Source organism: Heloderma suspectum, chromosome 6 (genome assembly GCF_057233095.1).
Source record: "Heloderma suspectum isolate Gila_16-S chromosome 6, 16-S_ref, whole genome shotgun sequence".
Lineage (NCBI taxonomy): Eukaryota > Metazoa > Chordata > Lepidosauria > Squamata > Helodermatidae > Heloderma > Heloderma suspectum.
The window spans coordinates 39,998,280-40,025,999 of record NC_139463.1 but is presented as its reverse complement, the minus strand read 5'-3'; the positions used below and the strand labels follow the sequence as shown (position 1 = coordinate 40,025,999).

Genomic DNA, 27,720 nt, shown 5'->3' with positions numbered 1-27,720 from the left:
ATGTATAACTAGATAGAGTGGAATCCAGGAGAGCAGCTGTGTCCCTGTTGGCTGGTGGCAGGGCCAACCCAAGACATGTTGCTGCCTGAGGCAGAGGACAAGATGGTGCCCCGTTCCACCTACAGAAGCTGACTGGTTTGGCACATGAATCTAGCTTCAAACTAGTGAAGGGACACCATTCTCCTCTGCACCCGAGGGCAGGAGGCAGTGGTGTAGTGGAGGCAGGGCTCGCAGGGACGGAGCCCCGGCACTTTTTCATTAGCAGGGACTCTGATGTCATCTGCCACCCCCTCAGAATTCCCTGTTCCCTCTGAGCTTAGCTGCGATCCTCCTCACTATAGCTGTGGGGGGAATGAATTTTCCAAGCAACAATATGTTGTTCCATGTTGGAATGCAAAGCATTTGGGATGACTTCGTCTGGAATGGGCAATGAAGACCTATTCGCTTTACCAAAGACATGCTCCTGGTGGAGTGGAAAACTCCTAGAACTGGTTTGTTGATATGGATTGACACAGCTGCCTGACATTTTTGGACTGCCCTTTGCGACTGTCACAATGAGCTCCTGTAGTTCAATCCAGCTGGGTGTGTGGACGTTTCTGTTGGAGGGGGAGGGGCAGATATAATGAAGGAGCTTAGGGAAGGCTAATGGGTAATGTTGGGGCGCTAAGGGGGTGTGCAAGGGGGCTGTTTAAATGAGAAGGGAGCTGTCCATGAGGGCTGAGTAGAGAGGGTGAAGCTTCCACAGAGTATCATATTTTGAAAACCTAAAATGTTTGTTTGAGTGAGTGAGCGAGCAGGTGAAAAAGATTTGAACACCCCTGCATTTTTTCTCAGACATCCAATAGAAATACCCCTGCCTTACTCTCAGCTGCACTGTTTTTGGATCCCAGTTGAAGGCTGTATATCCTACAAGGTTGTATAATCTTAGAAAGGGCCATGGCTGTGAGGGGGCATGGCTGTGACTGTCACAAAGGGATTTGGCACTTCTGAATTTGCCACTACACTACTGTCAGGAGGCTAGGATTGAGGGTGCAGGGCAGGCTGCCTAAGACACCCAGTTCTGTCCTTCAACAAAGGGGAATGACCAGGGGGCTGCCACTGCTGCTCCCTCCACACTACCCATCACTTCTTGCCTGAGGTGACCGCCCCTCTCTGCCTAATGGTGGGACCAGCCCTGGCTGGCGGCACTTTAGCACCAACACATTGCCCTTCCATTTGGAGAGATTATCATTTGGGGTGCGGGATCTGGCTGCAAAATTGCCCTATAAGGAAGGACACAACACAGGGTTGCTTACAAATGGAGGGCTCCTAGTGCTCGCAGTTAAAAGGTTGTGCAGCTATTCCATCTTTTCTTCTTTAACAGATTTTTTTTCTGGTAAGAAAAAAGAGCCTTTCTACATGAGGCTTTTATTGTGCACTTGTGATTCATGTTAGTTTGCGGGTCTTTTATATGATGACGTCATCCTCCAGGACCTCTCCCGCTCTTTGCAACCATTATTATTTGCAACCATTATTACTGCTATTATTTAGAGTGTGTCTACATGAGCCATTTATCATGCGCTCGTGATTGTTCACTCACGGAGGTTTGCAGGTCCTTTTCATGATGTCGTCAACCTCCAATACCTCTCCCGCCGTTTCCAAGCAGTAATCTGCCATTTTATAAAACCCTGAAAATGCTGTAATAAATTGAAATCGCACAATGATACAGTGCCGTCTGCTGGCGGCATAAATGAAACATGGGGGGGGAGATTGTGCCAAGCATCAAACTTGTGAAGACTCTGGAAGACAAAGCCCCGGTAATGCTGCCGGGTTTTTGCTAATGTGGAGAAGCCCTTAGAAAACCCGTTATAAAGCCCCATGATGTAATTGCACAATTCCGCTATACCACAGTGCCATCTTGTGGCTGTATAATGAAACATATAGAAAGGCAAAGAAAGAAAACCTGCAGAAAAGGACATGTGTAATGGAGCTGACTCCAAGAATCCGGAAGCAGAATCCTTGGTAAAGAGGTGGGATAACAGGCTCATGTAGAAATGCCCAAAGACAGAAGAATCATAGAATCATAGAATAGTAGGGTTGGAAGGGGCCTACAAGGCCATCGAGTCCAACCCCCTGCTCAATGCAGGAATCCAAGTCAGAGTATCCCTGACAAATGGCTGTCCAGCCTCGTCTTGAAGGCCTCCAGTTTGGGAGAGCCCACCACCTCCCCAGGTAATTGGTTCCATTGTCATATTGCTCTTACAGTCAGGAAGTTTTTCCTGATGTTCAGCCAGAATCTGGCTTCCTGTCACTTGAGCCCATGATTCCATGTCCTGCACTCTGGGATGATCAAGAAGAGATTCTGGCCTTCCCCTCTGTGACAACCTTTCAAGTACTTGAAGAGTGCTATCATATCTCCCCTCAGTCTTCTCTTCTCAAGGCTAAACATGCCCAGTTCTTTCAGTCTCTCTTCATAGGGCTTTGTTTCCAGTCCCCTGATCATCTTTGTTGCCCTCCTCTGAAGTAATGAGGTGTTCCTTGACCATACGCCTGTCGATCTCAAGATGCAATCCTGCCCCTTCAGCCTGTACTTCGCCTTCGCCAGGGGGGTCATAGACCCTCTTTTGGGAGAAGACTGAGCCAAAGTAGGAATTGAGCACCTCTGCCTTTTCTTTGTCATCTGTTATCGTTTTGCCATCCTTATTTAATAGCTGAACCACCACTTCTTTCCTCTGCCTTTTACTATGCATGTAGCTGAAGAAAGCCTTTTTGTTGTTTTTAGCACCCCTCGCTAACCTCAGCTCATTCTCAACTTTAGCCTTCCTGACGCCATCCCTGCAATTCTGTGCTACCTGCCTGTACTCTTCCTTTGTTACTCGGCCTTCTTTCCACTTCCTATATGTGTCCTTTTTTGTTTTCAGGTCATCCCTAAGCTTTTTGTGAAGCCACATTGGCTTCTTCTGTTGTCTTCCACCTTTTCTTCTTGTTGGAATTGCTTGTGACTGTGCCTTGAGAATTTCCTTTTTTAAAAGCTCCCACCCATCTTGGACTCCTTTTCTCACTAGTATCGCTTGCCATGGGACCTTACTGATCATTGTTCTGAGTTTATGAAAATCAGCTTTCTTCAAATCCAGGGTACACGTTTGACTACACTCGGCTTTTGCTTCCCTTAGAACCAAGAACTCAAGTACAACATGGTCGCTTTCCCCCAGAGTTCCTGTAACTGCTACTTGATCCACTAAGTCATCTCTGTTGGTTAGGATCAAGTCAAGGATAGCCGATCCTCTAGTTCCTTCCTCTACTTTCTGTAGGAGGAAGTTATCCGCCACACAAGTCAGGAATTTCCTGGAGGGGCCATGTTTTGCAGAATTTGTCTCCCAACAAATATCGGGGAAATTGAAGTCCCCCATTACTACTACATCATGCTTCCTTAAAACATTGGCTATTTGCTTTTCAAAAGTTTCATCCTTGTCTTCTCCTTGATTGTAGTAGACTCCGACCACCAGGTTCCTTTTATTCTTTGCTCCATTTATTTCAACCCAGATGCTCTCAATGGGGCTGCCAAGCTCCTCCTCCTGTATTTCTGTGCAGAGATATGTATTTTTCACATACAGTGCAACCCCACCTCCCTTTCTGTTCCTCCTGTTCTTTTTGAACAAGTTATATCCTTCAATTGCTGTATTCCAGTCATGAGAGTCATCCCACCAAGTCTCAGTTATAGCTATCAGGTCATAATTTCCCTCTTGTATTAAGAGTTCAAGTTCGTTCTGTTAGTGGTGGGAAAACACGGGAGAGCTACAAATAGAAGGCAATGACCTCTGGAGCCCCTGTAAAATTCTTTGAATGAGGCAGAGTGATTGCAGGATGAAAGCCTCATCTGGAAGCACCCATAGTGGCACTTAGTTTTAGCAGACTTCCCCAACTCGGTGATGGGAGTTGTAGTCCAACACATCTGGAGGGGACAAGATTGGGGAAAGCTGGTTTTGGGGTCGTCCCAAGCTGTGCTTTGATTATTGAAAGTAGTATGATAGTCCAGTTTCTCTAAGGCTAGGCATCCTGTAACTGCCACAACTGAAAAGGAGCTTTTCCACCCTGCTTTGAGACTGCTTCAGCTCTGATGAACCAAGCATCTCGCTTGTTGGCTCAGCTGAGCTCTATGGTGGAACATATATCATCCAACATGCTTTAAAAGAGTTCAGTTGCAAAACAGAAATACAAAAAACATTTATGTGTTTATTATTTATTTAGCAATATTTATGAATCACTTATATTAAATAAATTTATATGTGATATATAGAGGACAAGATTACCTTCCAGGGAATGCCTGTTGGAAAAGGTAAGTTTTAGTAGGTGCTAAAAGCCCAGAAGGGCTGGCACCTGCTTAATTTGTAGTGCTAGAGAGTTCCAGGGAATGAGCACTTGATAAAAGCCCTATTCCAAGCCATGCTGGACTGAACCTCTGAAATGTGGGTACCACCAGGAGCTGCCTCCTCATGAGTGCGGTAGAAGGGGATCAGGCATTCACTTAAGTATCCTGGTCCTGAGTTGTTTAGGCTTTGTAAACAAGTACCAAAATCTTAATCCTGGCCCAGTAGCATACAGATAGGCAGTGCAGCTCCCTCAGCATAGATGAGATATGCTGGTGATTAGCTGCTCCCATTACCAATCTGGCTATGGCATTCTGCACCGACTGCAGCTTCGGGGCCAAGATCAAGGGGAGCCCCGCATAAAGCGCATTGCAGTATTCCAGTTTTGAGGTTACCAGTGCATGAAACACAGTGGCCAAGCTACCCCTGTCCAGGAACAGTTGGAACTATCTTACCTGCTGGAGCTGGTAAAAGGTATTCGGAGCTGATGGGAGTTGTGGTCCAACATATCGGGAGGGCGCCAGATTCTCTGTAACAGCCTGTCTTCCACTCATTTAAGATTTAAGTCAATGTGGGTTAAAGATATTTTTAAAAACATGATTGTCTAACACAATTATCTCAGTTGTGACAATAATTATGTCAACCAATTAACATCAGAAATTGTTCAAGGGTGTATTCGATGTCAGTTTCGTATTAATAAGAATTAGGGGAAAATATTTGGATCTATTTTTAATTTTTATTAAAAATATAGATCCAAAGATTTCCCCCTAATTCTTATTTAAAAATCTTATGCAATGTATTTTGATGTCAGGTTATATTTTTAATTTTTATTAAAAACATAACATGACATCAAAATACATTGCATAAGATTAAAAAAATATATAAAGAAGAGCATTGGGAAAGATTTTAAGATCTTAATAGCTTAACAGGAAATAATATTTCCTAAACATTTCTTATTATCAAAGCCTTCTAGTTCTAATAATATAAAAGGAGAGCTCTCATCCAAGTACCACGCTTCCTATTCAAGTTTGAATAGGCTATTCAGCTGACAGGTACACAGGCCTGGTGAGCTTCTAGATGGTAAGATGCTACCTCATTCTAAATTCAGATCATGCGTATACCTTTATCTATGGCAGGATTCCCTCATAGCTAATATTGACTAACACTCTTGCAGGACTATCTTGCTAAGGCCAAAACTGTGGTAGGGCCATGCTTCATACTCCTCATCTGGATAAACAAGGGCTAGTTGCAGTCTGATGGAGAGACTTGCTCATGTTTCCTTATTCATCTCATCCACATTTCCTGCTGGTGCTGATGTTGGGCCAGACAGGTGATTGTGTATTAATACTGTTGTGGCTCAGATGGGTGGAGACTGTGATCAGGGCTTAACTAGAACTGTTTGTTGGATCTTAAACAAGCGGATTGCAAGGCGGCAGGGCTGAGTTCTGTCAAACATCCCCAGTTCAAGTTAAGCTTAAGATAGTCTTGCATTGGAGGGAGGGGCAGGGAAGAGGAGGCAGATTCCATTAAATCTTACAATATACTTGACTATAACCAGTATACTACACTGGGAGCAGCCGCCAGAAATGCTGCACAACAGCTTGCAAAAAAAAAATTTGTGCTGAGGTCTGCTTTGTGATGTTGGCATCCCACAGAAGCTTCAGTCTGCAAATGTCACAGAGTATAGCTTTTCTTGGCTCATAACTTTGGGTCACCTTGATTTAGAATTTTGTTTTTTTTAAGCACAGATCCCTGGCTGCCCATATTCCAGGGCAGTGTGTGTGATGCAGTTCCTCTTGAGCTCAGAGAAAGCACTGAATGTGGCATTGATTGTAGAATCCAGCTTCCTGAGAAGCTGGCTTTCATTTCAACAGGAAATTAAGTTTCTAGTTCTTATGGACAATGCCTAGTGAAATCTCAGAAGCTAGAGAGATTGCTGGTTTGTCACTGGTGGTTAGAAGATGAAGATTCAATATGTTGAATAGCTGAATTGCCTCTCCCCGTGACTAGCAAAAGATAGCCAGGTTGATGTGGTGGTTAGTGGGGAAACACCTGTGGCTAAACTGATGTTTTCAGGAAGGGAGTTTGAAGAACTGAAGCAAATAGTAGTGACAAAAGATGAAGTTCTCGACTTTATTAACAAATTGAAACCTAATAAATCACTGGACACGGCTGATATCCATCCTAGGGTTCTTAAAGGACTCAAATGTGAAATTGCTGATCTTCTAACAAAAATATGTAATATGTCCCTAAGATCAGCCTCAGCCGCTGTACCAGAAGACTGGTCAATGTAACACCAATTTTTAAAAGGAATACAGGGGAATCTGGGAAATTACAGGCCAGTTAGCTTAACGTCTATTCCGGTTAATTGGTGGAAACTTTTATTAAAGATAAAATTATCAAGCTTGTAGAAGGACAAGTCATGCTGAAAAAGAATGAACATGGCTGCCGCAAAGTTAAGTCGTGTCTCACTAACCTTTTAGAGTTCTTTGAAGTGCCAATAAACGTGGGCTGACATGATCCTGTAGACGTTGCTTACTGGGACTTCCAAAAGGCGTTCAACAAAGTTCCTCACCAAGAATCCTACGCAAACTTAGTAGTCGTGGGACAAGAGTATAGACCAGTAATTAGTTAAAGAACAGAAAGCAAAGTGTAGGAATAAATTGTCAGTTCACAATTGAGGGATGTAAACAGTGGGTTCCCCCAGGGATCTATTTTGGGATCTGTGCTTTTAAATTTGTTCATAAACGATCTGGGGTTAGTATGCAGTAAGGGGGTCAGGTTTGTTGATTACACCAAATTATTCTGGGTGGGTAAAACGATTGAGAAGAGCTCCAAAGGATCTCTCTAAACTGGGGAAATGGACATTACAATGGCAAATGCAGTTCAGTGTAGGCAAGTGTAAAGGGACGAACATCACGGTAAAAAATCCTAACTTTATGTGGAATAGCTCTGTGAAAATGTCAACCCAGTGTTTGGCTGCTGTGAAAAAGGGAAATTCCACGCTAGGCAAAGGTATCATAAAGAAAACTGCCAATATCATACTGCCCTTATACAAATCTATGATGTAACCACAACTGAAATAGTGTATACAGTTGTGGTCACCACATCCCAGAAAGGACATTGTAGAGGTGGAAAAGGTCCAGAAAAAGGCAACCAAAATTATCAAGAAGCTTGAGCAAATCTCCTATTGGGAAAGATTACAATGTCTGTGGCTGTAGCTTAGAAAAAAGGCAAGTAAGGGGAAGACACGATAGACATGTATGTAATTATGGATTGTGTGGAAGAATGCGATAAAGAGGTTTTTCTCCCTCTCTCATAATACTAGAACATGGGCTTCATACCATGAAATTGAATGGTAGGAGATTCAGGATAGATAAAAGGAAGTACTTCTTCACACAGCACACTGTTAAACTCAAGGCTACTAAACATGATGGCTATATGTTGGGGAAATATGACTCTGTATGCCAGTTGCTGGGGAACATGGGCGGGAGGGTGCTATTGCTCTCATGTCCTGCTTGTGGGCTTCCCATGAGCATCTGGTTGGCCACTATGTGAATAGAATGCTGGACTGGATAGGACCTTTGGTCTGATCCACCTCAGCTCTTATTATGTTCTTAATTACTTCACAGGGTTGTTGCCAGGATAAAATGGAGTGGGAGGGAACATGTATGCCACATTGCACTCCTTGGAGGAAAATAGTATATCATAGAAATGTAGTTAGTAAATAAATAAATACAATTCTCCAAATTAGTACAAATTGCAGAATACATGTCTGTCAGGGACCATGTTATCTTTTTTATACTAGTCATCGGTATATTTATCAAATGATGTCATGTCCTCTCTGTAATACATTTTTCTAAGCTACGCAAACACAAGGGTTATTTTTCTCCTTTATCATTTTTATTGCTGCTTTCTGGGTCCTTTCCAATTTGCGTTTATCTTTTAAAAATACATATGCTAAATCTGGGGAAGAGATTTCCTGTTGCAGCAAGACTCCGTTAGTGCGAGACTCCGCATGGGCTCCATCCCAACATTACCATAAGCTGAAGAGACCTTGCTGGACTACACGGAACAGATGAAAGCTGCATTGATCTATCTCACTCAGTATTGTTCATTGACTGACAGCAGCTTTTTGGGGGTCTCAGACGAAGTTTCTCCCAGCCCTACATGGAGATGCTTGCGACTGAACCTGGGGGCTTCTGCACGCAACGCCTGTGTTCTACCACGGAGCTATGGCCCCTCAGCCTCCTTCACCTTCTCCCACCCACCCCAAGTCCCAACATCTTGGAGATTCCTGTCTCCCACTCTTAAACCTTTGCTTCCTCCCCTCCCACCAAATCCATTTTTATACACCCTCACAAGAATGCAGCCATGCAGCTGAGCAAACTGTAGAGTCTTGTTTGGGGCTGAATTATTCATACAAAATGATTTGCATAGTCACAGCCGCAATGAAAGGCCTGACCCAACACACACACCCTGCGCTGGCAGGGAGAAGGAGCCAGGCAGTGACCTCGCTGTGGGCACCATACCAGATACAAAAAGGGGACTTTGTTTCCTCAGTGCCCAGCAGAGGGGTAGATAATAACGGAGTCTGCGCTGCTCTAGTAACTCTGGAACAGCTTTGGGAGTTAGAATATCTTTTGTATTTACCTGGGGGAGAGCCAAAGCTTTGCAATGGAACATTAGAGTTTAAGAAGAGCTGGGGTGGATCATAACAAAGGCTCATCTAGTCCAGGCTTGCATTTGCACAGTGGCCAGCCAGATATCTACGGGAAGCCCACAAGCAGGACATGAGAGCAATAGCACCCTCCTGTTCATGTATCCCAACAGAGGTGGTTTATTTGGGCAACTGAGGGCCAGCAGGAGCCCAGTGACAAGAGCCCCCTGGAGCCGCTCCTCCTCTTCACCTTTGCAACTTACTTGTTTTCCTGCCTCTTTCGCTCTGGCCCGGGCAATGCAGGCGGTGAGAAGGCGGAGGAGTAGATGCCATTGCCTGCTTGCTCACTGGCTCTCTGCCTGTCAAGCAAGCGAGGGGAAGCAAAGATGAGCAAGAGGATGAGGGGCAAGAGCAGCTGGTGGCACTGGTGGTGAGAAGGTAAAATCACTAAGGTCACAATCCTATGCATTGTGACCTTAGTCCTACAACTTAGTCCTACAAAAACGTCCTACAACTCCAGCATTCCTGGCTGGGGCATGGTGGAAGCTGTAGGAATTTTTGTTCTGTCTAAATACGCATAGGATTGCTCTTATGGCTGCAATCCTATGTTTGTTTAGACAGAAAAAAGTCCTACAACTTCCAGTATGCCCCAGGTAGCTATGCTGGTTGGGGCAAGCTGGGAGTTGTAGGACTTTTTTTTGTCTAAACATGCATAGGATTGCAGCCTAAGGCACTATGTTAAGACCTTTTTTATCTGCCTAGGTGCTTTATTTTTAATTTTTATGCTTCTTTTCAGTTTAACTTTTTGGTTTATCAGTTGTTTTGATTGCTTGACTATTTTATTGCTTTATTGTTTTATGGCAGTATTTTTTCTATATTGTTGTGTTAACATTGTTTTGTGTTTACTGGTATTTTAGTACATGTATGCGTCCCTGAAAATGCTCCGAATTATAATGCACAACAAAGAAATATGTGTAAAATTAGCACACTGGCCTGTTTAATTGCAAATAGCAATAACCAAGTAATGTGATGAACTACAAGTTGGCCAGAGATATGGATGCACCTGAGGAATCATAACATGAAACATGGAAAGGGAAAGAGAGATTATCCTACTTGGCTCTCCCCGAACAGTGTCCTAGAATGTCAAAGAGTTTCAGCTATAAGGTTCCTCATCATTGGAGAATGAAATTCCCCACATACTAAGATTTTCAGATGAGGACTGCTCCATGTCCTTTCCTTTTTAAGTTAGATTGCCATCTAAAAGGACGAGGGCCTTCTCTGTAGTGGCACTTTGGAATGCTCTGTCCCTCAGGAAGTCTGCAGGGCTAGTTCATAGAACAGAATACTAGGGCTGGAAGGGGCCTATAAGACCATCGACTCCAACTTCCTTGCTGACCTTTAGGAAGCAAATTAATGCTTTCTTCATTCTGCAAGGATGTTTGGATGTAAGAGGCTTTTTAAAGCTCAGGGTGGCCAGAGGACAGGGTTTCTGCACCTTTGACAGAAGGGGGAATTTTAGTAGTTGTAGCTTGTCATGCTGGCTGCACCTACTGAAATTTCCTCTTCTATACAACTTTTACAGGTGCAGGAGTCCTGTTCTCTTTTGCATCTGACCACCCTATTAGGGCATATGAGTTTACTCTCACTTGTGTTTACTCTATGTTGCTCAGTTATTCATATTAAATAGATTTCTGTTTTGGTTTATAATTGATCGTATTATTTTTTAATGGTTATTGATTTTTGCTGTATGCTACCATGAGCACCCTTTGGGCAGAAAGGCAGGGTAAAAGTTAGGGCTGCAAGCTATGGTTGACAACAAATAGCATCATCCTATGTATATCTACTCCAAGGTAATTCCTATTGCGTTAAATGGGGTTTACTCTCTGGATGGCAGCCTAAAACTTCAGTTGATTGATCAATATGTTGATTTTAATTGGTGACTCTGAGATCTAGAAGCATACTTTTTATTTTTGAGGCTATTTGGGTGTGGTGTGTTGGTGTAAAAGGGAACAAAAAGGGTATATTAAAGATGGACTTCTAATAATAAGTGGTAGCCTTTATTTATGAAGTTGTAAGTTATCTCATACTTCCTTCAAGAGCTTAAAAAAGTAATTTTAAGAAATCTCAAAGAGCTATCTGTATCAAGGTTTGCTAATATGCACATTTCTTTACACCTGGTTAACTAATAGTGCAGCCTTATACATGTTTACTCGAGTGGGTATTACACCCAGGTAAATGGCCATGGGATTGCAGGCCAACTGACTTGTTAAGACACAGGGAATTAATCAACTAAATGTTTCATCATTGCTTGACAAAACTAGTGAGCATTTCTACATGAAGCTTTTATTGCACACGCAATATTCATGTAACTCACTCATGGAAGTTTGCAGGTCCTTTACACAATGTCATCAACTTCCAGGGCGCCTCCCACGCTTTCTGACCTTTATCCCACTTTTTAAAAGATCAGAGATAACCCAATAAAGAACGTTAAACCAATATGGAGTTGTGCTATAACCATAGTGCTATCTAGTGGCTGTAAAATTAAACATATAGAACTTGCCGAGAAAGGAAGTCCGCGATTCAAAGCCCGTGTCCGCCCATGTAAAGGAGCCAATCTTAATCCCACAAAGAATCCAGAAGCAAAACCACTGGTAAGGATGTGGGACTTTAGCCTTGTCTGGCAAAGCCCAGTAAAAATGAATGAATAAAGGAATATGGGGAGAGGGTGAAAGAGGACAAACGCATGCCTTACTAAGGAGCTGCAAAGATAATGGCCTCCAGTGCAATAGTGGCCATGTGTCCTACTTTACAGAGGATTGTCCTCTACCTGAAGGTATCCTATATTTGCAGTGCTGTCCAGTCCAAGACAGGTTTAGAGATTTAAAAAAAACATAAGAAGAGAGAGCAGGATAAACTAGCTATATATCGTGGATTACAAAGTACTTACCAAGATATATGGCAAGCCTGTAACTAACGTTATTCTTCACTAAATGCAAAGGTATTTTGTTTATGACACCTCCATAAATTGAAAATGAACAAAACCTAGGAACACTGACTTATAGCTCTCCCTTCCCTTCTTCTATCAGCCTTTTTGTTGTATTTCTGTGTGTCTTTTTGTTGTTATTGATATAATTGTTGTATTGACCTTTGTTGTATTGATATAAACAACAAAACAAAACCCAGTACTAATAATATTAAGAACATCTCTACACCAGCCTAAAATTCCGCATTTAAAACGGGGCTTTCTGCTTCCATGTTAAATGCAGGATCACAATGGACTCCCTTTACACATGCTTCCTCCCCCCCCCCGCTTTTCCCCCTTATTTGAGACTTCCATATGTTTCATTATACAGCTGTTAGATGGTGCTGTTGTCTAGCTCCTCTTATTGCAGGTTTTCCTTTTTTACGAGGGAACTCAAGCAGAACTCAAGCACAGTAATTTGATAGCTCATGATCCCTGATCTTTTAAGAAAAGGAATAAAGGTCATTTAGGGCATAATCCTATGCAAGTTTAGACAGAGAAAAGGCCTACAACTCCCAGCTTTCCCCAGCCAGCAAAGCCAAGCCAGCAAAGCTAGTTGGGGAATGCTGGGAGTTGTAGGCCTTTTCTCTGTCTAAACATGCATAGGATCGTGCCCTTAGTGTGGGAAATGCCCTGGAGGTTGATGATGTCATCTAAAGGACCCGCAAACGTCCATGAGTAACCAATCTCAACAGCAGAATAAAAGCTCCGTGTGAAGCCCTAAGAATAAGGGAGAGCAGTCACTCATCAACAGTTAGCAGCTGGACATACCAGTCTCATCTATGATGAGATGAACTGTATTTCTATTTAAATCATAGTAATTATTTCTAAATTTGTGTCTACACATATAACATAAGCAAATTTTGTGCAGATCTGTGCCTTCTGTTTTGATGATGCATTTCCTCTTTTTGGGTGACTTGTAAGTGGCCACCCTACACATACAAAGTTCCAGGTCACTCTGCATGTCACTACATCTCACACACACACTCTGTCTCTTTCTCTCTCTCTCTGTGCCCAGAGGAGACAACCCTGAGCTGACTCCCCTCTGCAAGCAGAACATCTGCATGTGACAGACATTGATGGTGTTTCAGAATTCCGGATCTGGGATGCTTCAGTCCCTGAATGTGAGCCTCTGATTATCCTTTAACTCGTGATGGTATTATAATAATTGTTTTACGATATCACATGCCTGTGTTAAAAAAAACACACAAATAAATAAATAACAGGAAATGTTTCAGAACAGATTGGTCTGGGATGTGGAATACATTTCCTAGTGGAGCAGTTGATGCCGCTTGTAAATAACAGCATGGATTTAATCCATTCCTGGCTGAGGCCCTGGGACTTCCAGTCAGGCATTTGTCTGGGAGCCAAAAGGAGGCATTCCCCTCTCATATTCCCATGGAAGGGATGATGTGATGTTCAGAGCAGCCCTCTGTGAGGGATGATTAGATAGCATGCACAAAGCAGAGGAGTGGCTAAAGTGGAAGTACTGCTGCAGTTCATCCCTCGTTTCCAGGAAAGACGGACAAAGTGCAGACCTCTGGACAGAGCACCTGGTTTGCAGGCAGAAGGTTCCCAGTTAAATCACAGACAGCTCCAGCTAAACGGGTCAGATAGAGAGTGATGGGAAAGACCTTCAGCCTGGGAGTCTGAAAGCCGCTGTTCGTAAGAGTAGAGAACACTGGGCTCAATGTACAAACAGTCTGACATAGGCAGCTTCTGATGTTCCTGCCTCCCACTCACCAGAGGCAACCTTGGGTGGGCACCTCTTCAAAATGTGTCTGTGCAGGCCTGTGTGTATTCCCCTTATCGAACATCTGATTTGAAAAATGGACCAACATGCTATGTGAAACCAACTTTCTAGCCGTCATTGTTTTGAGATTGAAATTGGGAGGGCGATATCTGCCTTAAGGCTTAGAAATTAAAGGGGGACTTAAGAAGGGCTTCCAGCTGGATATGGCCTGTGGTCACTGTCCCATTCTGTCCTTGAGTCCCCCACATACATACCTCTTTATTTTCCTTGTTTTTGATCATACTAATTTTTGTTAAAATATTCCACATTTATTTAAAAATTATATGTTTATTGCAATCTGAGGCCTGGGTTCAACTCCCTTCACAGAAATAAAGCTCCCTGTGTGGCCTCAGGCAAGTTACAATTTCTTAGATCAGCCTACCTTGCAGGCTTGTTGCGAGGAGAAAGTGGGGTGAGGAAAACCCTACATGTGCCATGCTCATTGGCAAAAGGATGGAATACAAACATGATAGAAGACACAACGTGAACATCTTGTTTCAGAATACTCCTAGTATTTATTTATTCTATTTATAGCCTGTCAGTTGCTCCATAAAATAATAAAGCAATATCTGGGGTAATTCAGAATGAGCAAAGTTCCATAGTGCAGCAGTAGCTTTCTTCAAGTGTACCCACATGCACAAGCATTACTGTTGTGCTATTGTTGTTAATTAACAGACAGTGAAATTGGGCACAGTGTCTGGAGGTGAGGTGTGTTGCCCAGAGTCACATAAGGACTGTGTGGCAATGATTAAGCTATTTCCATCTGAAGAGCACTCCAGTATTGCTAATAGCTCTCCACTGTTTACAGTGCAACACCTGCCTCTTCCTCTCCTGCTCACACACAGGGTTCTCACTCCAATTGCCCTGACCTAACTGCAGTCATGCTTTTCCCAGCAAGGAGGTGTTTTAGTGGAAATACTTCACCTGTTGGATGTCTGTCTGTCAAAGGCACAGGAGCGTTGCCAGAAACGGAGAGGAGCCACTAATGACAAGACTCTAACCTCTCTGTGGTTATTCTTTGTCTTGCTGTTGTGGCCAAGCCCCCTGCATTGGTCAGTGATGTAGTAAGACAGGGATAGTATCTGCTTGGATATTATCCCCATCTTAACATGTAGAAGTAAAACAAATATAGGCAAATATTTAAGTTGATAAATGTTTCCAAATTTACCGTTCAAATGTTGGATGTAAATATTTAAAATTTGGATTTGCTTTCTGAATGTAAGATTTTACCTCAAAATGTGTGTATTTTACACTTGTTATGACTGGATTGTTTTGATTTTGGCAGGCATCAAATATGAAATGTTATAAGCTTTCAGCTGTCAGATTTTAAATGCCATGGCATATTCTTTATCAAACACATACAAATACTACATATTTGTATACTACTAACTTGCTAGTTCATTACCAAAAACTGCCGGATACCATTACATGTTGACTATCAAATGTCAAATACTGCATATTAAAATGAAATGTTATATATGAAATATAGCTATTCATTTTCTGTGATTATTGTGGAAGTATACATGAGTATCTAGAAAAGATTTGACATTAACGTATTGGGGGGAATGTTTTGAGGAGCATGTTGGGAGACAATTTTTTCAACTTGAGCGGGACCCCTGTGATGGCTTTAGAAAGATCTGACTTGCAGTGACTTGTTACTTCGGCATTACTGTGATTGTGTATAATAGGCCCACACGAAAGGTTTAAACAATGCTTCTGTTTCCCAAACTCCTGCAGGGTGTGTCGTATGCTGAACGGCGTCTTCATAGCCATGGGAATCATTTCTCTCCTTCCCCAGCAGGAAGGCCCAGTCTTACCTCTCCACCACCTCACTCTAGAGCTGGAGTACCTGAGGCATCTCTGGGCCTCAGTCTGGATGACTTCATCCCCTCGCACCTCCAGAAAAACCCATCTTTTGCCAACAGCACAAACCCAGTATCTCCTCAGGCTACATCTACACCACAGACTGTGCGGACCCTGTCGCACCGCAGGGTGAGTGTACCACAGAGAGCTTCGCAGGCTCAAAGACTGTGTGTGTGCACGCGCGCGCATGCGTGGGTGCACGCGTGTGTCCATATGAACAAAACAATTTGACTTGCTTGCTCTCCAGGAGGGTCACACCCTGAGGCATTTGGGTTACAGCAAATGAGGTGAAGAGCAATCCTCAGTGTACCCAGGGAGCCTAGGCCTAATTAGATGAGATGATGGAGATCTGTGATCAGGTCTCCCAATCTCAGGGCTGGCCCTACCATTAGGCAGAGTGAGGCAGTCGCCTCAGGCGGTAGGTACAGGAAGGCGGCTGCAAGGTATTGGAGGAGAGAGCTGAGCGCCAAGCAGCCTGCCACAGGCCCCAAAAGCTAACCTGCTGCCTTCAGATGCAGTGGAGGATGCTGTTCCATTGTCACTGTTGAAGAAACAGTCCGGTTGGCGTTCGTACATGGAACAGGGGCGGGCGCCATCTTGTTCTTCGCCTCAGGCAGCGAAATGTCTTGCCCTGGCCCTGCTCAATCTCTTTACATTTTGACAAAGAGGACCAATCTGTATTGGAACCATGGCACAGGGAGAGGAGGGTGAGTCCCTCCCCCCATGCCAGTTCCCTGATGAAAATGTCTCCCATCTCCCAAGCTGCTGTCTGTCACATTAAAGAAAACCTGTGTGTACAGGCTGTATACCAGGGGTGTAGGACATCTTACAGCCTGATGCCTGAATTCAATTTTGGAGACGCTCTCAGGGGCCACATTCCAGTGGTGGGCAGGGCCAGAGGTAGAATGGTCACGAAAAAGGACACCAATTTGCATAATATTTGCATATGCAAAATTATATGTATAGGTGCAAATTTAGAAACAATTACTATAATTTAAATAGAAATACAATAAGAATATAAGAAGAGCCGTGCTGGATCAGACCAAGGTCCATCTAGTCCAGTATTCTGTTCACACAGTAGCCAACCAGCTGCCCATGGGAAAATCACAAGCAGGACATGAGTGCAACAGCACCCTCCCACCCATGTTCCCCAGCAACTGGTGTCCATAGGTGTACCACCTCTGATACTGGAGGTAGCATATTGCCATCAGGACTAGTAGCCATTGATAGCCTTCTCCTCCAGGAATTTGTCCAATCCCCTTTAAAAGGCATCCAAATTGGTGGCCATCACTACATTTTGTGGAGGTGAATTCCATACTTTACAATACATCTCACTGTAGTCGGGAAGACTGGCTAGATGACCTGTGTGCACACTCAGTCAGCCACTCAGGGGCAGAGTTGATGGACAACTTCAAAGCCCCTAGGCTCCTCCGCCTTATGGCTCTTTGACTTTAAACCAGACTTGGACTGGATGGAGTATCAAATAAAGGACACCTTCGAATAGAGGACTGTCCTCTGCCAGCCCTCCAAGATAGAGGACTGTCCTCTGTAAAGTAGGATACTTGGCCAGAGGCAAAAAGGATGGTAAACCCCTCAAATACCAGTATATTTTAGCATAAAGCTCTTACTGCCAGTAACTAAGGGCATCTCTACACAAGCAATTTATTGCACGCTTGTGATTGGCCACTCTTGTGATTGGCCAGAAGTTTGCAGGTCCTTTACACGACATTGACAGCGTCCAGGACGTCTCCTGTGCTTTTCCCTGTTTATCCCGCTTTCAAAAATATCAGAGATAAGCTGGAATTAAAAAAAATGTGGGATATCACTAGTGTGTAATGCCAGTGTAGAACTATAGTTCATCCACTAGATGGTGCTGTTTCATTGAAAACATAGAAAGCCCCAGTAAGGCTACTGTGACATGGAATTGAAAATGCCCTTTCCTGAGTTTGTCGTCTAAAGGAGCCCATCCTAATCGTGCCACGGAAATGGAAGCAGAAAGCCCCAGTATGGTTGCGGGATTTTTCCATAATATAGAGAAGCCCTAAGCCTTAGGAGAGGCATTTCAACTTTTCAGAATGGGGAAAAACTGCACAAAAGCTGAGAAACCACCAAGTGATTGATGATTAGGAAAAGGGGGTACAGCCAGGGGGAAAGAACCCCTAGGGAAGTTCTGGAGGGCTGGATTTGGATCTGAGATGCTATACTCCTGCTGAAGCCCATGTCAATTTTCCCTGACAAGGCAGTAGCTTGGCGAAAGTATTTCCATTTGAAAAACAGTGAAGGCTTAAAAAAAAAAAATCCTCCACTGCTAGATCTGAGTCACCTCCATGCACCCCTCACCCTGCCCAGTGGCTGTTATTTTACAAAATTTAAAGAGACTAGAGATCCAATCACTGATCTCCATCTTGTCTAGTATGGCCCCATCAGTTTATTAAAGTTCAATCGATTTAGAGTCAAGAGACTCTTATATTGGGGCTACTAGAAAACAAATGTATATAAAGAAATATATACTGAAAACAAATGGACCTTGCAACAAAATGTTACAGTGTGGAGTGTTCCTGGTCAGGATGCCAGCCAGCTGAGCCATGCCCTTTTTCAGGATAGCGCATTACATTCCCCTTCTGCTCCAGTTTTCTCCACCCAACAGCTGGTCACCTTTCTGTACCCACCGAGCATACTCAGTCCTCATTGGCCTGTTTTGGGTTTGTTTTTTTGCCTCCTTAGGTTTTTTTTTCCTTAAAGATGTTTTGTACTTCTGCAAATGTCAGGGCTCCCCAAGCTCGTTGATACTTTCCTCTTGTGCATGGATGGTGCCATTTTAGCTACATAAGGATCCACACTCAAATAATTAGTTTCTAGCTAGTATATACAAGTTGGCCCCTGCAACAAAACCTTGCAGTGTTGAATGCTTCTGTTTGGGGTTCCAGACACTCTGCTCCAGTCCATTCCCATCCCCACCCCAGGTTTCCTACCCACCCCCATAATGTTGTCTCTTGTGTATCCCAGCTTCCCCCCCTCCCACACACACACCTCCATAGGTAAAAAGACACAAGCCCCTGTATTTTTCCCTATGAGGGGAGAAAAACAGCATGAGGGGACAATTTGGTGTAGTGGTTAGAGTGTTGGGCTAGGACTCAGGAGATCCGGGTTCAAGTTCCCACTCAGCCATGAAGCTCACTGGATTATTTTGGGCCAGTCACAGACTCTCAGCCTAACCTACCCCACAAGGTTGTTGTGAGAATAAAATGGAGAGGAGAGGTATTATGTAAGCCACCTTAGGTTCCTTGGAGGAGGAGAAGTGGGATATGAGTGTAATAATAAAATAAATAAATGTTGAGAGGAAAACAGTCAGCAGGAGAAGGTTTCAGGGCAAAACTAGACTTGACATTAATCGTGTGAATGGACTTAAATGTGTACATTTTTGTTTTGTAAATAGCAGCCCCAGGGGCGGGGGGGGGGGAGAGTTTCAGCAGCAGCGGAACTGCAGAAGGTAGGGAGGAAGAATTTAACTCTTCCTTTTCTACCATGGGCCTAATGAGAATTACCCACCCACCCCGCTAAGAAAAAATAAATTGCTATTTGGATTGGGGTGAGAGTGTGGCGAAGCCTCTATGCTGCTCAGGTTCCCTGTTTACAGAATGCTATTCAGACAGCAAAATGTGCAAGTTAATTGCACATGACATCCAGTTTGGCCTCTGCCTGCCCGCCTGCCTAGCCTTCCTCAGCTCCTGATTGCAGTGTCCAGTGGCTGCTTGTCAGTTCCAAAGAAAAGTTGGTGATAAGGTTACATGGAACTCTGTATAACATGGAGATTGGCCTTCATGCATTATCAGATAAAGTAACTTGTGAGGCAGGAAACATGTAACCCTACACAGAAAGGCCAAAGGGCATATTTACCTGAGAAAGAAGACAGGTGCTTCATAAAAGACAGTGTGTGTTTGTGTGTGTGGGAGAATACCTTGGAAAGCATAGGGAATTAACCCTTTACAGGTGTTTTTCTCTTTATGTGGTAAGTATATAGGCAAATGGACTCAACCTTGGGGGAACTGGGGGTGGTGACAGCCGACAGGAAGCTCTGGCGTGGGCTGGTCCATGAAGTCATGAAGAATTGGAAGCGACTGAACGAATAAACAACAAAATATAGGCAAATGTGCTGTTTGTCCATTTTACCTAGGGTTATATAAGTTTCTTTGGGGCTATCTCCCAAGTTACTTTATCACAGGAGTGGGCAACTTGTGACCCTCCAGATGTTCTGGCCTACAAGTCCCATCAACCCTAGCCAGCATAGCCAGTGGTAAGGGATCATGGGAGTTGTAGGCCAAAACATCTGGAGGGCCACAAGTTGCCCACCCCTGCGTTTATCAGGACCAAACTAGATACTGTGAGAAATGGGTGAATTCATTTCATGGATCTGTGTTTAAAAAAATAAAAAGCAGGGTGGGAGGGGGCCCACTGAATTCTGAATCAGGATTCAGTCTGTGGCATGGTCCCAATGAAAATCACCCCACTGAAGCTGCTATTTGTCCTGTGAGGGAAGCTGACATTGGCAGATCACATGTAAGACTGTTTAAGAAGTGCTTCTGCCTGGACAAACTGGCTCAGGTAACGTTAATGTATTTTTTAATGTTGAATTGTTTTAATAGACTTGTAATAACAGCTTGCTTTATAAAATAAGGAGGATATAGGAAAGTGTTTTAGATCCCAAGGCAACAGAAGGCAACAGCATAATCAATTAATACCCATGCAACTAGTGGTTTCCTCTTCTTTTTGGTTCATGTACAGCTGCCATACTTCCCCATTTTTTTACCCCACAATGGGGCTTTGGGCAGCAGAATTGTTTTAAGCCTGTATGACCTGGACTGTCCGCCTAAAGAAGAGGAGGTTGGTTAGTTAGTTCTGATGACTGTGATAATGAATTGTGTTTCTGGGATGGAGGGTGGAGGTGGGGCGGGTTGTATATTGACCTGCCCATTGCGACCGGGATTGAAATATTGCAAGGTTTTCTCACATGATGCCACTGGGGATGCCATTTTGTTGACAACGGCATCAGTGCCGTCTCCAGCTTTTGAGGGCCCTGGGGCAAGACACCCTCCATGGGCCCCCTCGCTCAGTGAGACGACCTTTTCACCACCATTCTCTCCAGCTGCTCTTGCGCCTCCTCCTCTCTCTCATCATTGCTACCACTTGCTTGCTTGGCAGGCAGAGAGCCAGGGAGCAAGGAGGCAAGGGCATCTGCTGTGCCTCCTTCTCAACACCACTGTTGTCTGGGCCAGAACAGGAGGCAGCTGAAGAAGCAGGTTGCAATGGTGAAGAGGAGGCGCAACTCCAGCGGATCTTGTCAGTGAGTGGGCCCCTGCTGGGGTGTGGGCCCTCGGCAGGTGCCCAACCATGCCTATGCTTGATGCCAGCCCTGAATGGCATAGACTGAGGTAGATGGCTTTGTACCCTCGTCTGTCTGTCCATTCATGCCACTTTTAACAATCCCAGGGAGTTGTTCTATGCTACCAGTCTCACAACTAAGGCAACCATCTCTGAGGTGGCCACTGTGATTACTTCTTAAGTCCTGTGCTGCCTTTCTGCCTTAAAAAGGGCCCTCAAAGTGTTTTGTCCAACAGTAGTTGTATGTATATATGTATTTATTTATTTATTCCATTTCTATACTGCCCCATAGCTGAAGCTCTCTGGGCGGTTTACAGCAGTTAAAACATTAAATACAATATGCAAAGTTTAAAAGCCATTTACATAAAAGCACACAAAAAATATATACAAACAACATGTAACTAAAAATTTGAGCTGTCAGTCATAACTAAAGACACATCCAGGACCGATTAAAACTCATCATGCGCTGGCAAATGCCTGGGAAAAGAGATAGGTCTTAACCTGGCCCCGAAAAGATAATAATGTTGGTGCCAGACGGACCTCGTCGGGGAGCTCGTTCCACAGATGGGGAGCCACCACTGAGAAGGCCCTCCCCCTCATTGCTGCCTTCCAAGCTTCCCTCGGAGGAGGCACTCAGAGGAGGGCCTTAGATGCTGAACGTAGTGTACGGGTAGGTTCAGTTTAATGCAAAATACAATAAACCAAATCAAAATTATTCGCAATGTCTTATATTCCAGAATATACCCATTGGGTGCCAGGTTCCTCAGTGAAGTACAGGTCAAAATATTTTATTATTCACTTGCAAACTGGCACAACTTCAGATACAAATATCTATCTCTATGTATATATCCATGGTATCAATATTAGTTCTGATGTTCTGGCTCCTTGTTGTTGTTGTTGCAGTTAAACCCGACTTGGACTGGATAAATCATGAATTTAGATTTATTTCCTAATAATAATTTTATTTAAGCTATTCAGATACAGACCAGTCAGAAAAAAAGAGAACTAGAGAGGAGAAATGCAACCCAAATCCTATTGCTCTGTTGTACAGAAGACAGCCCCCAAATGAGTAGACATGTTTCACCACTCCAAGATGAGACATCTGATTGATATATGGTACAATGAACCTTCCAAGGGTCATATTTCTATAGGATATGCATTTTGGTTAGAACTGTTCCTGCAATATAGAGTTGAGCAATCGAAATATGCTTCCACTTTTAAGAATGAGATATAATGAAAGAGAGGAGCTGTACAATACTAACCGACTGTGTTGTTGTATCCCCCCATGAAGGTACCTGTGATTCGTAACTGCGGTTCTAATACCCTGAATTTTGAGTTCCATGACACAACACCCCGCACTGTGCACAATGGAATGTCCCAGCCACAGAAAACAACCCAATGGAACTCAGGTAATTCCAGCCAAGAATGGGGGAGATAATAGATTCTCCTTGGCAAGAAGAGTGCAACACCTTGCAGCCTTTTGCTTCCATATCTTCCTATTGTTCATTTGCCTGAAGCTGTTTGTTTAAAACTAGACCCAACTTCCAAAGCAAATCTGTCTCCATGGTCCCTCCCATTAGCAGAGGAGTTGACAGCTCCTGGTGTTTCAACGAATGTTCCTTTCGCAGAGGGCAGAATGTTCCTTTCGCAGAAATTCAGTTTCAGAGCACCTCTCGAGGGCCGCATTTCAGCGGTCTGTGTGTGCAGGACCAAAGGCAAAGGGCAGGGCCCAACTGCAAAAAAATACCAGCATGTTTCACCTTTACTGTGCAATCCTATGCATGTCTACTCAGAGGTAAGCCCTGTTACGTTCAATGGGACTTACTCCCAGGTAAGTGTGTATAAAGCATGCAGCTTAAAACTCATACTGCTGGTAACTAAGCCTTAGGAGAGGCATGATAGACTTTTAGAAGGGGGGAAAAAACACGCAAAAGCAAGAAAACCACCAAAGGATCAACAGTTGGGGGAAAGCGGGTAGGGCATGGGGCGTGGTTACCTGGGAAACACTGGAGGACTGGATTGAGGCCCCAGGTAGACAAGGATGGCCTGTAGGCCTGAGTTTTGACACCCCTTCTTCTGTGCAGGACATGGAATAATGGGCTCAAGTTACAGGAAGCCAGATTCCGACTGAACATCAGGAGAAACGTCCTGACTGTAAGAGCAATACGACAATGGAACCAATTACCTGGGGAGGTGGTGGGCTCTCCCACACTGGAGGCATTCAAGATGAGGCTGGACAGCCATCTGCCAGGAATGCTCTGACTTGGATTCCTGCACTGAGCATGGGGTTGGACTCGATGGCCTTGTAGGCCCCTTCCAACCCTACTATTCTATGATTCTATGAACCATCCGGTGGGACAAAATTCCCATCTGTCCAGTGCTGCTCTGGCATGAGTGGAAACAGAACCAGGCCCAATCTACATGGCCGATTTAATGCAGAGGGAGAGCACATTGGGGTTGTTCTCAACAGATGATGCCAATCCCCAGTCCCCTGCAGTGTGCCCCATCCCCCCACATTAAAATCTGGGCATGTTTATTTCTATGACCTGGCTGTGGCATGGTCAAGGAGTCGGGCTGCCCTTCCCACCCCCCATTCCCCTTTCTCCCCCATTTGCAGTAGGGCTGCTTTCACAATAAGCCTTTTCCCATTCACAGTACTGCTGTTTCATTCACAATAGTGGAATAGTGTCTGTTTCCCGCCTCCCAGCTGAGCAGAGCAGAGCAGAGCAAGCTGCTCCAGCTGGTCCAGGGACTACAGAAGCAGGCAAGCTCCCAGAGAGCGAGCGAACAGAGCGAGCGAACAGGGGGAGCAAACAGGAGTTGGCCAGGGGAGTTGCAGTGGTTGAAGAGACAAAGGAGACAAAGGAGACAGAGGCTAAGAGGTAAGTGGGTTGCAGGAAGCCCAGGGCGCTGCCCTTTATCCTTCTGACTGGCTGTGAGCTCACCAGGAGCTTCTGAGAGCTCCAACTGAATTGGAGGGGTGTGGCCTGAGTACTCCCAGCAGCTGACTGGGCGGGAAGCTTCAGTCTGTTTCCCGCCTCCCAGCTGAGCAGAGCAGAGCAGAGCAAGCTGCTCCAGCTGGTCCAGGGACTACAGAAGCAGGCAAGCTCCCAGAGAGCGAGCGAACAGAGCGAGCGAACAGGGGGAGCAAACAGGAGTTGGCCAGGGGAGTTGCAGTGGTTGAAGAGACAAAGGAGACAAAGGAGACAGAGGCTAAGAGGTAAGTGGGTTGCAGGAAGCCCAGGGCGCTGCCCTTTATCCTTCTGACTGGCTGTGAGCTCACCAGGAGCTTCTGAGAGCTCCAACTGAATTGGAGGGGTGTGGCCTGAGTACTCCCAGCAGCTGACTGGGCGGGAAGCTTCAGTCTGTTTCCCGCCTCCCAGCTGAGCAGAGCAGAGCAGAGCAAGCTGCTCCAGCTGGTCCAGGGACTACAGAAGCAGGCAAGCTCCCAGAGAGCGAGCGAACAGGGGGAGCAAACAGAAGTTGGCCAGGGGAGTTCGACAGGGGAGGTCAAGGGGGAGGCCCCTAACATTTATTTTATTTTATTTTTTTAACTAACTTTTTTCCATTTATTTGTCTTGTAACACACACTTGCACACCAGTGGGACTCTGCTTTTAACCTCTACTGAGTAGAGGAGCAGGCACAGGCTAGTCTAGAACAATCACAAAGCTAGACACAAAAAGGGAAAAGAGGCTATGGAAGGACAAGACTCTCCAGTGGTGGTGACCTGCAAGGTGTGTGCAATGTTTGTTTTCTTGCCTGAGAACAACATGGCCTACACCTGCAACAAGTGCAAGTTGATCACGCTGCTGGAGGAAAAAGTAAGTGGACTGGAGCGGCGACTGTCAACCCTCCGGGGAATAAGAGAACACGAAGAGTTCTTGGACAGAATGGGGGAACTACAGCAGCAAAGGGCAGACCAGAAGCTTGAAGAGCAACAGCAAGATGAGGCAGTGGGAAATGCTGAGGTGAAGAAAAATGGAGTAGAGGATACTCCTTGGAAAACGGTGACAGTTAGGAGAAGAAGAACTAGACGCCACTCTGCACCAGTGGAAGCGGTGGAGCTGTGGAACCGATTCCAGGTACTTGCAGATGAGACTGGAGGACAGCCTGCAGAGGAAGAATCACAGGGGAACCTGCATGAGAGTGAGCAAGAGGCTAAAGGTCAGTCAAACAGAGGCGATGAAACCCAGGCCTACAAGAAGAAGAAGAGAAGAGTGGTAGTAGTGGGAGACTCCTTGCTGCGTGGGATCGAGACCCAAGTATGTCGCGAAGACCCGTGGACTCGCCAGGTATGTTGTCTCCCGGGAGGACAGATTAGAGACGTGACTGAAAGGTTGCCTGCACTCATAAAGCCCACTGACAGGTATCCCTTTCTTCTCATCCATGTGGGAACAAATGATACCGCCAAGCGGAGCTACGAAGAGATCACGTCAGACTTTGAAGCTTTGGGAAGGAAACTCAAGAACTTTGGGGCCCAGATAGTTTTCTCATCCATCCTTCCAGTAGTTAGAAGAGGGATAGAAAGGGAACGAAAAATACTCCGGGTGAATGACTGGCTACGAAGGTGGTGCCGACGAGAGAGATTTGGATTCTGGGACCACGGGCTATACTTCCTGGAAGATGGGCTGTTGGCTAGGGATGGGTTGCACCTCACAAAGGCTGGGAAGAATGTGTTTGGCCACAGCATGAAGAACTTCATCAGGAGGGCTTTAAACTGAATCCTACGGGGAAGGGAGATGTAATGTTGGGGGTAACAATGGACGTAGGCGCATGCACTGCAATGGAGAGAACAGCTCTGATAGCGCCCAATAATAGTCTTCAGACACAGGTAGGAAGAAAGCCAGACTATGAAGCACATGGTCTTCGATGTCTATATACTAATGCCCAGAGTATGGGAAACAAACAGAACGAACTTGAACTCTTAATACAGGAGGGAAATTATGACTTGATAGGTATAACTGAGACTTGGTGGGATGACTCTCATGACTGGAATACAGCAGTTGAAGGATATAACTTGTTCAAAAAGAACAGGAGGAACAGAAAGGGAGGCGGGGTTGCACTGTATGTGAAAAATACATATCTCTGCACAGAAATACAGGAGGAGGAGCTTGGTAGCCCCATCGAGAGCATCTGGGTTGAAATAAATGGAGCAAAGAATAAAAGGAACCTGGTGGTCGGAGTCTACTACCGGCCACCCAATCAAGGAGAAGACAAGGATGAAACTTTTGAAAAGCAAATAGCCAATGTTTTAAGGAAGCATGATGTAGTAGTAATGGGGGACTTCAATTTCCCCGATATTTGTTGGGAGACAAATTCTGCAAAACATGGCCCCTCCAGGAAATTCCTGACTTGTGTGGCGGATAACTTCCTCCTACAGAAAGTAGAGGAAGGAACTAGAGGATCGGCTATCCTTGACTTGATCCTAACCAACAGAGATGACTTAGTGGATAAAGTAGCAGTTACAGGAACTCTGGGGGAAAGCGACCATGTTGTACTTGAGTTCTTGGTTCTAAGGGAAGCAAAAGCCGAGTGTACTCAAACGCGTACCCTGGATTTTAGGAAAGCTGATTTTAATAAACTCAGAACAATGATCAGTAAGGTCCCATGGCAAGCAATGCTAGCGAGAAAAGGAGTCCAAGATGGGTGGGAACTTTTAAAAAAGGAAATTCTCAAGGCACAATCACAAACAATTCCAACAAGAAGAAAAGGTGGAAGACAACAGAAGAAGCCAATGTGGCTTCACAAAAAGCTTAGGGATGACCTGAAAACAAAAAAGGACACATATAGGAAGTGGAAAGAAGGCCAAGTAACAAAGGAAGAGTACAGGCAGGTAGCACAGAATTGCAGGGATGGCGTCAGGAAGGCTAAAGCGGAGAACGAGGTGAGGTTAGCGAGGGATGCTAAAAACAACAAAAAGGCTTTCTTCAGCTACGTGCATAGTAAAAGGCAGAGGAAAGAAATGGTTGTTCAGCTATTAAATAAGGATGGCAAAATGATAACAGAGGACAAAGAAAAGGCAGAGGTGCTCAATTCCTACTTTGGCTCAGTCTTCTCCCAAAAGAGGGTCTATGATCCCCCTGGCAAAGGCGAAGTACAGGCTGAAGGGGCAGGATTGCAGCTTGAGATCGACAGGCATATGGTCAAGGAACACCTCATTACTTTGAATGAGTTCAAATCTCCAGGGCCAGATGAACTGCATCCTAGAGTCATAAAGGTACTGGCAGAAGAACTCTCAGAACCGCTGTCTATTCTCTTTGAGAAATCATGGAGGACCGGGGAAGTGCCAGATGACTGGAGGAGGGCTAACGTTGTCCCTATCTTCAAAAAGGGTAAAAAGGAGGAACCTGGGAACTACAGACCAGTCAGTCTGACATCAATCCCTGGGAAAATTCTGGAGCAGATCATAAAGCAATCCATCTGGAAGCACCTTGACAACAATGCCGTGATTACTCGAAGCCAACATGGATTTGTCAAAAACAAGTCCTGCCAGACAAATCTGATCTCATTTTTTGATCAAGTCACCTCCCTTGTAGACTGTGGGAATGCTGTAGACATCATATACCTCGACTTCAGCAAAGCTTTCGACAAAGTGCCCCATGATATCCTGATGAGCAAACTAGCTCGAAGTGGGCTAGATGAAACAACGATCCGGTG

General features: G+C 44.7%; 1 protein-coding gene across 3 annotated transcripts in view; it reads left to right on the top strand.

Annotated features, from left to right (window-relative positions):
- Positions 1-27,720, top strand: part of SORBS3 (sorbin and SH3 domain containing 3) — a 96,219-nt gene that overhangs the window by 22,995 nt on the left and 45,504 nt on the right. For all 3 annotated transcript variants that reach the window (XM_084804020.1, XM_084804018.1, XM_084804021.1), the window contains exons 2-4: positions 13,047-13,152; positions 15,558-15,812; positions 22,354-22,471. In XM_084804020.1, the coding sequence (XP_084660146.1) occupies positions 13,108-13,152; positions 15,558-15,812; positions 22,354-22,471 (418 nt within the window). In that variant the 5' untranslated portion in view covers positions 13,047-13,107. The remainder of the gene's footprint in view (positions 1-13,046; positions 13,153-15,557; positions 15,813-22,353; positions 22,472-27,720) is intronic.